General features: G+C 41.0%; 1 protein-coding gene across 1 annotated transcript in view; it reads right to left on the minus strand.

The window, feature by feature from the left end:
* AFF3 (ALF transcription elongation factor 3) overlaps positions 1-14,941 on the minus strand; it is a 340,164-nt gene that overhangs the window by 283,838 nt on the left and 41,385 nt on the right. Inside the window, 2 exon segments of the mRNA XM_086615772.1 lie at positions 616-1,425; positions 6,794-6,914. Of these exon segments, the coding sequence (XP_086471898.1) occupies positions 616-1,425; positions 6,794-6,914 (931 nt within the window).

Here is a 14,941-nt window from a genome sequence, read left to right on the forward strand (position 1 = left end):
CCTCAATCTTCTTAGAAATCGGTTTGAAACAGAAACAGATACTATGAACTAAAAGAAGAGTCTCATTGCTATATTGTCCTCTATTCCACAGATCTCATATTGTTTGAGTAATTTATTTAGATTGTGAAACTACTTTGACATCATTGAAGATGGCAGAACTACTTCTGATCACAAGCACTTCATTTAATCATTGCCAAAGAGAAAAAAGTCAACAAAATATGAACAGTTAGAAGTAATAGCCAAGCCTAGCAAAAAAAAAAAAGAATTAAAAATATCCAGACTTTATATGTAGACAGTAAGGAAAAAAGTCAGTGAAATAATATAGATTATTATTTTATAATAATATGTAAAAATATAAATAATTATATACATATAATATATAGTGCCATCATAGGAGATGTTGCAGTCCTGAAGATAGCGAGTATTTCACTGTTGAGATATCTTTACATTACTGTGAGGCTGATATTTGCAATACAATATATCAATGTTACTAAAAAAAATTAAACGTGCAAACTAATATATTGAAAATTTGTGACAAGACAGATGCAATTTGCAGTTTCAAGCCATCATCATCCATCCAAGGGGGAATGTCACAAAAAGCATAAAAACACTTACCTCTTCTTGCTTAGGAATGCTGAACTTGGCTATCTTTGACTTGGTCCTAGCCGAATCAGGCTTATTAGAAGGCACTCCCCTATACGACTTGGTCGTCTCTGCTGGTAACTTCAGCTTTGGAGACTCATCAGGAGCCTGGTCTTGACCATCCATTGGCCTTACATAAGCTGTCGGTTTCTGCTGAACCAGACTGGGCTTCGAAGCAAGAGAGGGTGGAAAGTTTTGGACACAGTGCCTGCCACCGTGCTTTGCTGGCCTCTCTTGCGCTTGAGCTCCTCCTTCTGAGCTACCATTGAGCTTCGCTGGCTGCTGCACTCTGTTGACGTTTTCTCCTAGCGTGGCCCTCACCGAGCTTTGCTGGGCAGTTTTGGAGCAGGAGGAGGAGGACGAGGAGGTGGGACTCGATGTGTAGCGTTTTAGTTTCTCCAGACTGGATTTTTGGTTTGTCAGTTTGAAGTCACCCTTGTGTGACTCCAGCGACCGGTGCCCATGCTTGCTGGCTCTCTGCTGGCCATCCGAAGAAGCGTTGTGCCCAGCCTTCTGCCAACCCATCGTGGTGCTTTTGCTCTGCTGGGCAGGTAGGGCTGCTGGTGTGGAAGAAGTAGTGCTGGAAATGGAAGGAGGAGGCGGCGGCCTCGAGTCTACAATAAGATGTTCATCGGGCTTGGGGAGAGACATCTGAGGAACCCCAGGTATTGGGACCCCAACAAGGTGGCTCTGGTTCGATCGGTCAGTTAACAAGTCTTTCATTTCATCATAGTTGCCCAGCGTATTCTGGATACGGTTCGAGAGCTCATCCCCCTTGTTAGTCTGCAAAACAAAAATCGAGTGTTCTGCAACAGCCAACATAAGAAAAACAAAATTCCCTGCGTGCTTCTGCTGAAATCCTTACTGAAGTAGCACTGCCTTATTCAGCAGTGGCGTTGAGGGATGAAATCGAAAATCCTTATTGTCTCTGAAGACACTTGTCAACATCTTAAATCTACCCTGAACTGGAAAAGCTATAAAAGGCCTTAGAGTATATAAAAAAAAGAAATCTATCACTGGTATCATGCTGTAGTTAAAGTATATTACCTGGAAACTAGAAAATTTATTATTGCAACTACACAGAATGGTTTGGATTAAATCTGACCATGATAAAACTTTTCCTATAGCCCAGTGCAAGCTCTCCTTCAACTGTGAATGAAAACATTGCATTCCTAACTTCCTCTCTGCCTGCCAAGTTTTCACATGGCATCTGGTAAGCCACACAACATCCAATGTAAGCCCTGAATGAACTCACTCGTCTAAGCCAACCAAACACTCTGAGGTGACCTGAAGACAGCTCATGGGACAGCGGGAGAACTACAGATGATTACATCCCTTCCTTGAAAATACTCTGACAGGATGCTTGATCCAGGGCACTCTCTTCTTTACAAAAAAAAGGTGAACGGAACCGCCCAAATTCTTCACATTGCTCAGTGCTTGCTGTGTGCAGCAGGGAGAACACAGCCACCCTCCCTCCCCTTTAAGATCAATCATTGTCTTTAAAATCATCCATTAACTTCCTGACTGAAAAGGCAGAAGCTCCACAAAGAAGCAAAACAAGCAAATAAAACATACTGAAAAAGACTGAAAACTCTTTCTTTAAAAAGCCACTGTAAGCAAAAGGGTGTATCATTAGCATTTATGCAGCAGAGATTTTTCTGAAGCATGCCAAGATTCAGGTGTGTGATGTTCTTTGCTTTACATTTTCAGAGGAAGATGGTAATGAGCTATTGGTGGTCTCCTTTCTCTCTTCCAGACATGGGGTCTGGATGGAAAACTCTCTTTGGTTTCAGAAGGCCACGCTTTCATCTCAAGACTCTCTGTTTTAGAGGAAAATAGAATGGAGGAGAAAGAAGAGAGTAAAGGGAGTGGAGAAGACCCCCTTAAAGTTATATTAAAAAATATGAAAGATGTAGCAGCAACATCAGCCACTCTGGAAATTGAAGGTATTTTTGTTTTTAAGCCTTCAAATAAAATTGAGTCACTCAAATAAAAATGTAAGGGAAACTCCCCTAGTTCAGAATGGTCTTTTTAAGGTATGCTATAAAAAGACCTGAGTCCAAGCAAAAATGCCCTGCAAATGAGTGCTGTGACTACCACATGCTAACTTTCAGAGGACTGCAGTGGATGCATTCCTGAGTCAGGCAGTAGAAGCGATCCTGTCTTGCTTGAAACTTGTCCCCTCAAATTTCAAGGACACTACCTCGTAACTACGTAAAATACACTACAGCTAGCTTTCTGATAGGCATTTGTTACAATGCTGACAGAGTTGAATATATATCAGTAATATATATTGAAGGGAACTGGGAAGGAAAAAACTCAGAAGTGTTTTGCAATCCGAAACATTGCTTTGCAAACTTGGAATAAGATGGCTCAACCACCACAGCCTGATCCTCTCCCTGCAGATGCAGCTGTTGTTGTCAGAAGGACAGTAATCTGCTATGAAAAGAAATATGAAACATTAATTCACAGCCAGCAAGTAGCTTAAAGAAAGGGAGTTCCTTTGCTTCACGGGAATCACATCGATGTCCTAAAGAAGACGAAATTATTAACGAGGCTTCAAAAGTGGGAAGCTTCACATACATCTGAAAAGAAAGAACATTGGAGATATACTCATGTGTCTCTTGAGGTCAATGAAACGGCTTCTACACTTGGGCGTCTCCTTAACTAGCAGAAATATTTTCCAGGAGGCACAGAAAATTTGCCTTTTACCCAGTGGATGTCTTCCACGCTTCCAGTGGATCTTCCACCTCATGTAGATATCTTGTGGAGAGGTATTTTTCCAGCTTCCCTCTATGGAGGCAGAGCTACCCTTGGGCCTGCACCCAGTCTGATTCAGCTAGCATGCGTATGAGGTTTCCCTCCCTGCCAGGAGCATGGTGACAAGGACCACCAAATGGATTGGGGCCCCTGACACCCCACAAGTCTCCTACAGCACAGACAGCTTGTGGAGCAGCTCTTCACCCAGTTGCCTCTAGGTCTATGAACGTAAGAGAATTATGTGCAAGTTTTGCCTCTAGGAAGTCCAACTTCCCTAACAGAAGGTCTATTCTTTCTGATGGCTGCTATTTGGATGGGAAGGAAATAAAAGCCTAATTGCAGATGATCTGTAGACTATCACTAGCCCAGAAAATCCAGCAGTCTGTCTTCTATATTGATATGATGTGAAGGGTCACACAGAGACACTTCATATTATGAGATCCCAGATAATCAGAAGAATAATCGCAGCAAACCAATCTAATGCCAGTACCACAGCACATGCCGACAACTGGTTGGTGTTGTTTATTCCTTCTGGATACACCGAGAACAACTTTAGGTGAGAAGATTTTGTGCTGAGCTGATCTCATCCAGAAGAGTTCACGTACATCCTCTCGGGAACAAGAGGAGATCTGAGGTAACTTGTTACGAGCTTTAGATGTAACAGTTTGTCTTATTATTTGCTCTGAAATATTGTTGGCCTTCTTTAAATCATTCACATAGGGAAAACATGATCACAAAATGAGTAAGTAGGAAAAGCATTCTGTGCAAACATTTCTAACTTACAGTGCTCTGATATTCTTCTGCAACGCAAGATGAATCCATGCATTTGAAGACTGCAAGATCTGACACTTCTAAAAATAAACCTGAGGGTTGCATGGAAGGCCATCAGAATTTTTTTCTTCATTAATAATACTGATACGGTTGATGAGGCAAGGCACTTTGTCCAGGAAATATCCAGAATGAATTTCCTATTTTTTCACCCCCTGTAAAAGACATTTTAAGTAAAAGATACTGGATTTCCGGTAATCCTTCATAAAGGGTTGCTATGGATACTTTGAACAGGACAAGGGGTAACCCAAAGAGTCAGGATTTTTCAGAAAATCTGATGTTACAGGAGGAGAGATACATGTCAAGGTGAGAGAGGGCATAAGATTTAGGAGATTTCCAGTCTGCCTTTGATTTTCAGATATGACCTTCTGAATGGCAAATCCTTTGGCTTTAGCTCATGTTTCTCAAGCTGTGCAGAGGAATACTGAATTTAATCAGAGCTTGCAGCGAATGTCTGCTGTAACTTCATTCCCCTCTGGAAATGTCTAAAACTTGAACATGGTCTTTAAAGACATTAAGAGAGGGTTTCAGTTTTGCTTTCGCAGAAAGGTTTCCTCTTTTGCAGTTAGCCTCTCTCCACCGTAAGACCAAAATGTCCGAGCCACAGCTCTGCACCCCCACACTGAAGGTTCACAAATGCTCGGATGAGTTCAAACAGTCCAATAGTCCATTTCCAGCGTAGACTTGACATTCAGAGTACGCCACTGCTGAAGTTTTGGTGTCCGATACTGTCAGAATGACTGGTCATCCCAAGCAGCCATGACTGTCACTCCAGCAGAGCTGTGGGTGAGTTATACTGTTGTCCCGGGCTTTGCCTTTCTCCATGTTTCCTTCACAAAGTCAGCTTCTTTACATGCTTGTCCAAACTAGGGACATAGTGTTTAAAGATAAGAAGAACGGAGGGAGCCATTATTCGGCTCTCCCCATGGAATATCCACTCACTATCCTCTCTGCTTCTAGAGACGGCAATGATTTTTCATCCACTTCTATTAAAGTTGATAGAATTATACTGTGGTTGTAGAGAAGTGCCTTCAAACATCATAACCCAGAAACTACTGGTGTGTCCGTGAACACATGAAGTCTGTGTAACAATCAGCACATTGGCACACAGTTAATAATCCAACTGCATAAAATATTCCAACTATACCACTGTTAAAAGTGATTTGAGCCTCAGTATTACCAACTCTAGGTACCACAGACAAAATGGTATCAGGGACCCAGCAAAAGGACAGGCCCTTTTCGTGAGAGGTCCATTTGATTGGACCTACCAAATGGAAAATCATTAGTCCCTATCACAGCAGAGCCCTCACTAAATGCCAACACACAGCTGACTTAAGCTTTTCAGGCTTTTTTTCCATAGATTAGCCCTTGATTGGTTTCACAGTAGACTTTTTCAAGTAGAGCCTTGAGGAGGAGTTCAAGACATTTCCCATGGTTTCTAAATGCCTTTGTAATGAATCTGAAATTTGGGCAGCTGGAGGTCAGCTTCAAGGCAGACGGAGCTGTCTTGTATCAAGGGACACGGTTTGAAAGCGGTAGATCTTTCTTTTTTATTAGGGACTAGAAACAAACAACAATCTGGAAGAACAGCAAGCTAAAAGCTGACCCTAGGGCACGGGCAGAAGCACAGAAGCACTGAAGTCAGGTGCAGAAGCCAAGTGCCAGGTCCCAAATAGGACTCCGAGACAAGAGGCACTGAAGCACCCAGAGCATCAAGGACAAGTGATGCTGCAAGGAGGGAAAGGCTTCACAGTGTGCTAGTTATAACAGTAACTTGGGCATTACTGGAAGGGCACAGTAGACAATACACGACGATGCTTTGATGCGCAAAGTCACTGGGTTAGCTGAGGGAGACGAGCAGCCCCTGTGGGATACCGGTCTCTGGTCCTGTCCACAAAGGCTTTGTTTGCAGGCTTCTGGAGACAGCAGTTAAGTACAGAAGATCCTGCTTGACCCTTCTCACAGAGGACAGGGAGAGAAGGTTGTGCCTCATCATGCTACCGTTACCATGAGGAATAAAACAGGGAGTTGGGACTCAGAAGTTACTTCTGCCTTTGGTGAGGGCAAAAAACGTCTAGCAGACAAATGCTGCTGGTATTGTTTATAGAAAAAAACAAAAAGCAAACACCAAAATATTTCATTGTATTAACCTTGGCCAGAGCAAAATGTTTACTGTATTGCTTGACCTTCACACGCAATTCTAACACAATTGTTCTCTTCTAAAGGTTGCAAAAACAGGGCACCGTCACCTTCACCTCCTGGTTTTAATTCCATCTCAAATACTGAAATACTGTTAGGATATTTCCAGTTTATTTTATTCTCGAGCACTACTGAATGTTATAAGAAGTTAATATACACATATATGTATGTATGTGTGTGCGTGTGTATATATATATACATATAAAATCCAAGTCTCAACGAACCATAAACATTCTATGTGAATTTTGTGAGGCTAACACTTGTGGGATGGTGCTGAAACCTGGACAATGCTTTCTGCAAGCTGCGTTTTTGTACTGTGGAATAAATAAATAAATAAAGAGCCACCCAGCTGGGAAGCATCTACCTTGTATGGTTCACTGAAGAGAGAGTAACTCGTGTTAAACGCGCCTTCCTCCTGCTGGGCCTCCTGATTTCTCCTTTCCCATTCTTTCCTTCGTAGCACGTTTCTATCCGGCTCATAGACACTGCAGCAAAAAGACAAATAGCTTTTTAAGAGTTAAAAATTAGCAGGCAAGGTATGAACCAGAGTGAATTTAAAAGTGAAGAACTCTGGTTTGCAGACAGATGGCAAAAATAAGCAAGAACATGAATCAGATGAATGCCAGTCCAAGCAGGCTGGGGAGGCTCAGGTCTCTGGGAATGCTGGTGCTTTCTTCACACAGAGAATAGATAATTAAATTCTTACAGAATAATAAAAAAGAAATCACAGGGCAGGATCTAGTCTGTGCAGAACTTCTCTGCTTGAAATGTGACAAAGGAAATATCTAGGCAACTTTGACAAAGACTGGAAGTACTCTTAAGGCAGATGGTAATTACAGCTATGAGTAAATAGAAGTTATGAACATATTTCCACTTATGACATATCCTCTGAGTGTTGTATGAGAATGCTCCTTTTTTCACACGGATGTGTTTCTGTAGTGATTCTTTCATTAACTAGCTCCCTAAAGAGCTGTTAAAACTACATGCTGTAGTGGTTTCCACAGTTAGGCTGCTTCTTCTGATCTCTGTTAATCAGCCAAGTCGTGAAACTACTGCTGAAACAATTCCTCTTTCTGATGGATTTGACACTATCACAACTTCAGAGCATGAATAAATGAATACTGGCACGATAGCATATGTACGGCTGGTAGAGTGTAGCTTGAGAGAGAATAAAATCCCTGCATTACACAACAGTATTGATTTTTAGAAATTATCTAGTCTGGCTCCAATATAGACATCCAGAATAAAAATCAACTACTTTTTTTTTTTTTCAGAATTCCGGTTTAATGCATGACAACATAAAACAGAAAATCCTTTCCCCGAATTTCCCCGACAACAACACAGGTTTGCACATTTCAGTCTGGTACGTTTTATTCTCCACACAAAGGAAACCAATGTGTCTGATCAGGTTTACGTGCTATTTCAGGACAATGTGACGAGTATGCTGATTGCCTATTTTGCTTAGCTCAGCTAATGCCTTTCTTCTGGCACTGTAAATCTGTAAAGTAGAAATACATATTAATGTCATGTAAGTGCACCATGTGTTAATAAGAAAAAGGTTGTCTTGCTAACCAGCTTCCCAGTTAGCAAAACATATGTTGCATCAGCTACCCACGTGATGTTACCTAGCACGCCTCAGGCAAGGCAGCAAAAAGGCCAACAGCTATCTGATCCTAATTCAAGACTTGAGAGGGCTGAAAATACCCAGGATATGTTAGTCGCTATTGGTATTTAAAAAACAGTCACCAAACAAACACAGTATCTTAGGTTTACTTGTTAATGCTGCCAATTCTGGCAACTGGACTGAGTTGGTAGACCCTTCTGATGGGTCTGAGGGCATCTGAGGACAGATGCCAAATGCCGAGCAGGGTTCTCAAACACAGGAGTTTATTGTGAAACGCAGGGTTACAGTACAGCAGGTTGGAGACTGTTTATTCCACTTACAAGTGGTCAAGGTTTTTTGGTTTTATCCCATATTTTTCATAAGTGATGCATGTTATCTGCACCAACACTCTTTCTTTGAAAAGCAGCGTCATGAGAGGCAATCGTAGGGGCAGAGTTCTGGGCACGGAAAACACCTTCCTCCAGGAAGAAGGGGATAGCGAAGGCCTCCCCATGGAGTCCCTGCGAGCGGAGATCATCCACTGCACGCACCGCCAAGGTCAGAGGCAGAGCAGTTGTCATTTACCACTACGTGAGCAATGGCCCTCAGTTACATCATTCTCTCTGAGGGTACTCCCACCAGTAACAACACTCTCTGTGTCTAAAGTAGACTTTCTGCCACCATGAATAATCTTTCTCACGCTGGGTTTTCCTGGCGTTTCAGGGATCTGCAATTTCATCCTCAGCCATGTTTCCCCATCCAGAACCTCTTGGCTCTTTGAGACGCCTTGCGTTTGGACTCCAGCTTGCACTCAAATAGAGATGGGCAGCTCCCCTGAGATTAATGGTCATACTGATCTCCACTCGCTTTCTAGGAAGTGACCAAGTGCAACATTGTTCACTAGGCTTCCTACAAATTTAAAAACGCACTGGTGTGATAGTCCTAAAGTGGAAGGACATTTTTATCCCTTTATGTGATGGAGACATATTTGATGGAGACGTATTTGATGGAGACATACAAGTCGTCAGATCTCTGAACCCCCTTCCCGAACGAGTTCACTGTTGGCAACGCAATGCACAACCTGCAATAATTCAGAATGATTATGCAAACAGCAAAACCGCATGACAATGCCTAATATGCCATCTATAAGCAGTAAGTCAGGAAGAGCTACAAGTTGAAAGTTGTATTCCTTTGGTAGTACCAGATGGCAAAATCTCTAGCGTTCGTGAGGCTGCTCCTTATTTGCATGAACATTGCAACAATCACATTTCCTTGAACGTATGCCACCAAATGTATTTATTTATTTTGGTTCGAGGAGAATACTGCCAACTGCTGTAATTGCCTTTATTGCAAACACTTCAGTTAATGGAAAATTATTCTTTTTAACAGTTTTCCTCTTTTTTTTTTTTATAATTTGTAATTTAAAACAATCTCAAATTTACATATACCTTTTTAATTGTTTACACTGTGTTCTTTTTCCATAGCTAAGTCATGAAGAACAAGTTAATGAAAATACTCGAGACTTTTTCCCCATTGGAGCATGTGTATGTACTGATGTATGTACATATATGTGTTATATGCATGCTCATACACCAGTTTATTGATGAAAAATGTTGCTAGTATGGGCCAAAATGTTGAGGCATTTTTGCAAGATTTGGAAACTGAAGAATATGCAACCATTCATCTCTCAAAAGTCCATGTCATTTCTAGTTGTTTTATATAGGTCAAACTCCAAAAGGATGAATTTAAATAGATTTTAAATGGTACGTTGTTATTTTTAAAGTGCTGCATCTTTTTCAAATTCATGCTTAAAGGACATGAACTGAAGCACGAGTAACAAGACAAATACTTGCAAAAGTTATATATGAATAAATTCGTATTATAAAAATTACACTACCTCGAATTCAGTACACTGCTTTAAAAACATACTTGGATTTATCTCAGCCCTAAGATTTGCCAAGAGACATACTGCACATGTCAAGTAATTACATTCAAATACCAGTGTCTCAGGCTGGAAGCACCTTCAGCACACCATCACCACGACACAGTCGCAGCAGCTCTACCATCTCTGTTTCTTCTAGGATCAGAATGCCAATGGATCATCAAACTTCGCACAGCAGCTATGTTTAATAAATTTTGATCTGTTGTGATGGCTTTTGGATGATTACCTTGATGGCCACCTGCTCTTCAGCTGTGTGCTGGCTAAGCGTGGCTCCCCATGCGCCCAGCCTGAAAAGGAGAGCCCAGGCGCACGGGCACCAGCCTCCCACAGCACTGACAGGAATGCTCATAGCTTTCCTCATGCTACTCCTGATATCACAAGAACCGTTTCCTTTAGCCCTTAATTAGAAATAGACATAGATGGCTCAGGGGACAGCCTGGAAGCAGTGCAATAACCTTACCTGAAAAACCTGGGACTGGATTTAATCTCTGACAAAATCCAAAGAGTTATGTAGTCTCAGGCTAGGCTGAAAGCAATCAAATAAAAAGCCTAAATTTTTAAGTATTGCAGAGTCTCTTTTTCTTTTTTTTCTATCCTATTTTTTTTTTAAACACACTATTTCTGACTCAGTTTACCTCCCTCAGACATCACTACTTAGAACACCTCAAATAAAAAAGTCTATTCTCCACAATGAACTGGATGGGGATAATGCACAAAATATAATCTCCTGTCCTTCAGTTTTAAGGAATGCCCAAGTTTTGCATTCAGAGGAAGATGCCCCTCTCCACAGCCTAAAGCACAGCACTTTCGCTGAGGTACGTTGGGCATTAATGATGCTGCTCAACCTTTTCAGAAACCACAAAATCACCACTTCACTACAGGGAGATTCCAGAAGGACATCATTATTTTGCTACGAGATCACCACTCTCAGAACAGCTGGCATCTCTGAGACTGTAAAAGACACGGGGAGGTAAATTGCCCTCAATCTACCTATCCACGCTCCCCTTGCCTCACATCAGTTTATCTTCTGGCAAAGGAAGAGGGCAGGGACCGAGGCTGCCCTACCAGCACGACAGAGGAAGGCAACAATTACTGAACTCATTAGAGTTTACAGTAACCTGCTATCTGGCCTTTCCCTTTCCAGACCTTCCAATATCATCTTCCAGTCCACAGATTTAGTTCATTATTCCCTGATTTGTGAGGGCTTTCCAACACCCAGCCCCTCCCCACCACAAATATTGCGATACAGACTTTGTGGGAGTAGCTTGTTTATTTGTAGTTAACGTTTTTGACCCCGGAGGCTGATCTCCTTCACCCCAGCAGCTATGTGTGGCACTTTGCACAAAACTTTCAGAACCTGAAGCCTAGACCTATTAATGGCAAAAGCAGAGCTGGCGCTTCACGGTAACATGCAATGATTTCTTAAATAGGCAAAAACGCCATTCCCGCGGGCTCCTGGTAGACCTTCGCTAGGGAAGACCCAGATCCCATTTGCAAAGGCTGAGCTTCTTTCCCAGATTTTGTCGACTTCCCCAGTTGTGCCCAAACTGACCCTTCTTCTTCCATAATCAGACTGAGAGGCTCCATACAAAATGCCGTCAGACTGCAACACCCGCTCCCAGTCTCATGGAAGTGATATCATTCCCAAGCTGCCTGCTGGAGTCCCCGAATATCCCCTGGGATGTACAGGGCCAATCACGTTCCAAACAAACAAACAAAAAAAAACACACTCCAAAACACCACCCACACCGTAAGTGACTAAAAGAATGGTACGCTTCAAGAATAAAACTAGACCTGTGAACAAAGTTTTCCATGAGGACACATATATCTTGGAAATTAAATTTTAGCACACGGTCATTTCTGAATTATGAACAAAGTTGGAACTGCTTCAAAACCATGAAAAACAGGCACTATTTCAAGAAAATAAATTTTAAAATGGTTTACTGATTATTCTCAACATTCTCCTACAAATTGTAATCTGGCACACAATTCAATATACTAAATTTCCGGCTGAAGTAAGGACATTTTCTTAAATATTTAATAGTCTAATTCTCCCCTGAATTACCACATTTATGCCAAAGTAGCTAAATAGCGTAACTCAAGGGAAAATCTTATACAACACAGTAAAAAAACAGCCCAACCCTGATGCAGGACAGTGATTATGAAACTGAATTCACAATGGAAATTGGGTTCTGAATTTAAATGTGCTGCTGTTCCTGTATCTCTGCAATATTTTAAAACACGAAAGGATTAACCAGCCTGAGCCCTCTTAAAGGCAATAGCCCCAAAGATTTTTAGAAAACAGTCTTAATTCTGACAATTTAATTACAACAATTCAAGTTCTTCTGCTTGCTGAATTGCTGTTCTTAACATGGAAGTGCTGGAAGTGCTACCATTTAATGCCTGTTTTCTGTTTCACTGTGTCCATGGTTTTCACTGGCCAATTTCTTGGTACCAGTTCTATTTCCAGCTAAGTATAAATGATGCCTGTTTGTGAACTACTTGCTAATGGGTTATGAGGAGCTCTTAGAGATGGCAACCTTACGTTTTTGAGCGTTAAATGTTTTCCCTAATGACGATTGAACCATCAGTTCCATTATAACAAAGGGGCTGCCTTTGATGAACAAGTGGCACAATCAATAAAATACCTTCCCAGGTTGCAACTGCCTTTTTCAGACTTTTTATCTAGCTTAAACAGCAGAAGTTAATTTGAGGATTTTTACAGTATTTTTTCCCATTTACAAACAGGAATGCCATGGGGTAAAGCAATTACTCTGATTTACTGTTTTCACTTCGATTGAACATAAAGATGTAGCACGGTCTCAAAAAAGCAGTAACTTAACAAACTGTGCTCCTATACACAGACAGATAAAGTACCTACTTTGCTATTTCAAAGAGTTTACCTCCAGGCAGCAGCACAGAGCAAACATCAATCAATGACATGTGTCTAAGATGAGATTGATGTTTACTCTCACAGCTTTTCATCTTACATCCAATAAATTATTTTTCCTTCACCAAAATGCCTGGTTAAATTTCATTTTTCACTTTGCAGTATCAGTTTTAAAACTTCAGCTTCCAGCAATTTTAAACCTAGGATTCATTGACACTTCAGCTTTTACAGCCTGTTTATGATTTGTATTAACCATGAAACACTACCATCCAAACATGAATACAATCAGGGGGAGCCGAGCCAGGCCGGCTGCTCGCACGGTGGCAGGTGCGGGCTGGACGGTGCGAGATTGTTTTAATTATCCGCCTGGAAATTCCGAGTCCAAAACTGGGAGTTATATTTTCAGAGGCAGATAGATCACATCTACCAAAAGAATGCACATATTCATACCATATCTGCAAAATCAGCAGCTGAGCGTTCAAGGCAGGTCTTCTGAGGGCTCACACTGGGCAACTGGAAGGAACCAAGGAAAGACTAATTGCGGGTGCAGTTATTATCTCCCAGGTGGACACATCTGACGCTCCCAAAACATGAGTGCTTTGCATGCAACCTGACTGAATTTTAAATACGTACTGAAATATTGAGAAAACCTAGGGTTGCAATTGAGACCAGGATCTAGGTTGTTGAGTCAGAGCAGTAAACATGACAACAAAAGAACATTAAAAAAAAATCCAATTTAGTTCAACATCTGCTTGTACAAGAGCACCTCTTCCAGGTCCACTATAGACAAAACATGCACATTCTCTTCCCTCAGTGAAGTTTTGCCCAGTGAGTGAAGTTGAGACATAATTCCGATTATTTTTTTTAGTTTCAGGAAAAATCATCACATTATAAAAATCTACCAGTCCATACCTACAGTACACACAGATATCCAAAAACTCACCATTCAGTATTAATGGGTAATTCTATATTCAATGCCTTATTGTTTTCTTTTTGCTGTTCAACGCTGGTGGTGGCTTTTTATAACCCTAAAACTGCTAGCAAAAATACCTAAGAAGGATGAAGATCAATTAATGACACTGAGTCAAGCTAGAAACAGAATATTACTATTCCTTTTAATTTTGCACTGCTCTAACAATATATTTCTTGAAGGTATATTCACAAGTTACAAATTCACCACTATTAATACTCTTACACTTGAAATGGGTGTTTCTTTTTCTCCACAATCCAAAATGATATTTAAAACCTGCAGGAATTAAATGGAGATCTCAGCTGTCACAAAACAGATACTGTAGATGAGATAGGGGAAAGTATTCCTGTTGTATCCTCGTCCATATTTTCCAAGTGGAAAGAAAAAAAATAACAAGACTGAAGAGCACAAACCAGACAAAGAACAGTGAAGCCCTTTCATTTGATTTGGTTAATTTTGCTTTTATGTTGTCATTCAAAAATACAGCAGCTGAGGGGATCAATAAGGAATCGTCTTTTCAGCCTAACCTAATACTACCGAATTTCCTGGGCTTCTACATGTGGCCTTACCTAACCTGATGATGTCTATATCTGATCCAGTTTCTTCTTACGTTGCTTCTCTGCCAGAGATGTCAGACACAACGCCCCACTTGTCTGTCTTTCTCCATGATGATTTCTGCTTTCCATGGCATCCTTATGCATGGGAAACTGTTCCAGTTATCATATGCCAAGCTCGTGTGATTTTTTTCCTTGAAACTTCTTCTTTAGGATCCTTACAGTCATAATTAGTCAAAAATTATAGGGATTTTTTTTTTATTAGCCCTCCGGCTCATCTCTGTAGAGGATGTCCACACATAGGCAAATTATTCATATAGTCTTGGTGCATATCCTGAAGAGTTTACAGACTGAACGTTGCAATAAACTGAATTTATTCCTATCATTGCGTGATTTCTAGGGATGTTCTGAACATTTTTTACATAATGAGAAAAATCTGGCCTTTTAAAAATCTGTTTGACATTTTGCAGCAAGTGTTTAATACTTTATTCAAAATGCTTGTTGAGCTTCTTATTGATGTATTTACCGAAAACTGGATTTCAGTGCTAGTTTC

This window comes from Tauraco erythrolophus, chromosome 1, assembly GCF_009769465.1.
Source record: "Tauraco erythrolophus isolate bTauEry1 chromosome 1, bTauEry1.pri, whole genome shotgun sequence".
Classification (NCBI taxonomy): Eukaryota; Metazoa; Chordata; class Aves; order Musophagiformes; family Musophagidae; genus Tauraco; species Tauraco erythrolophus.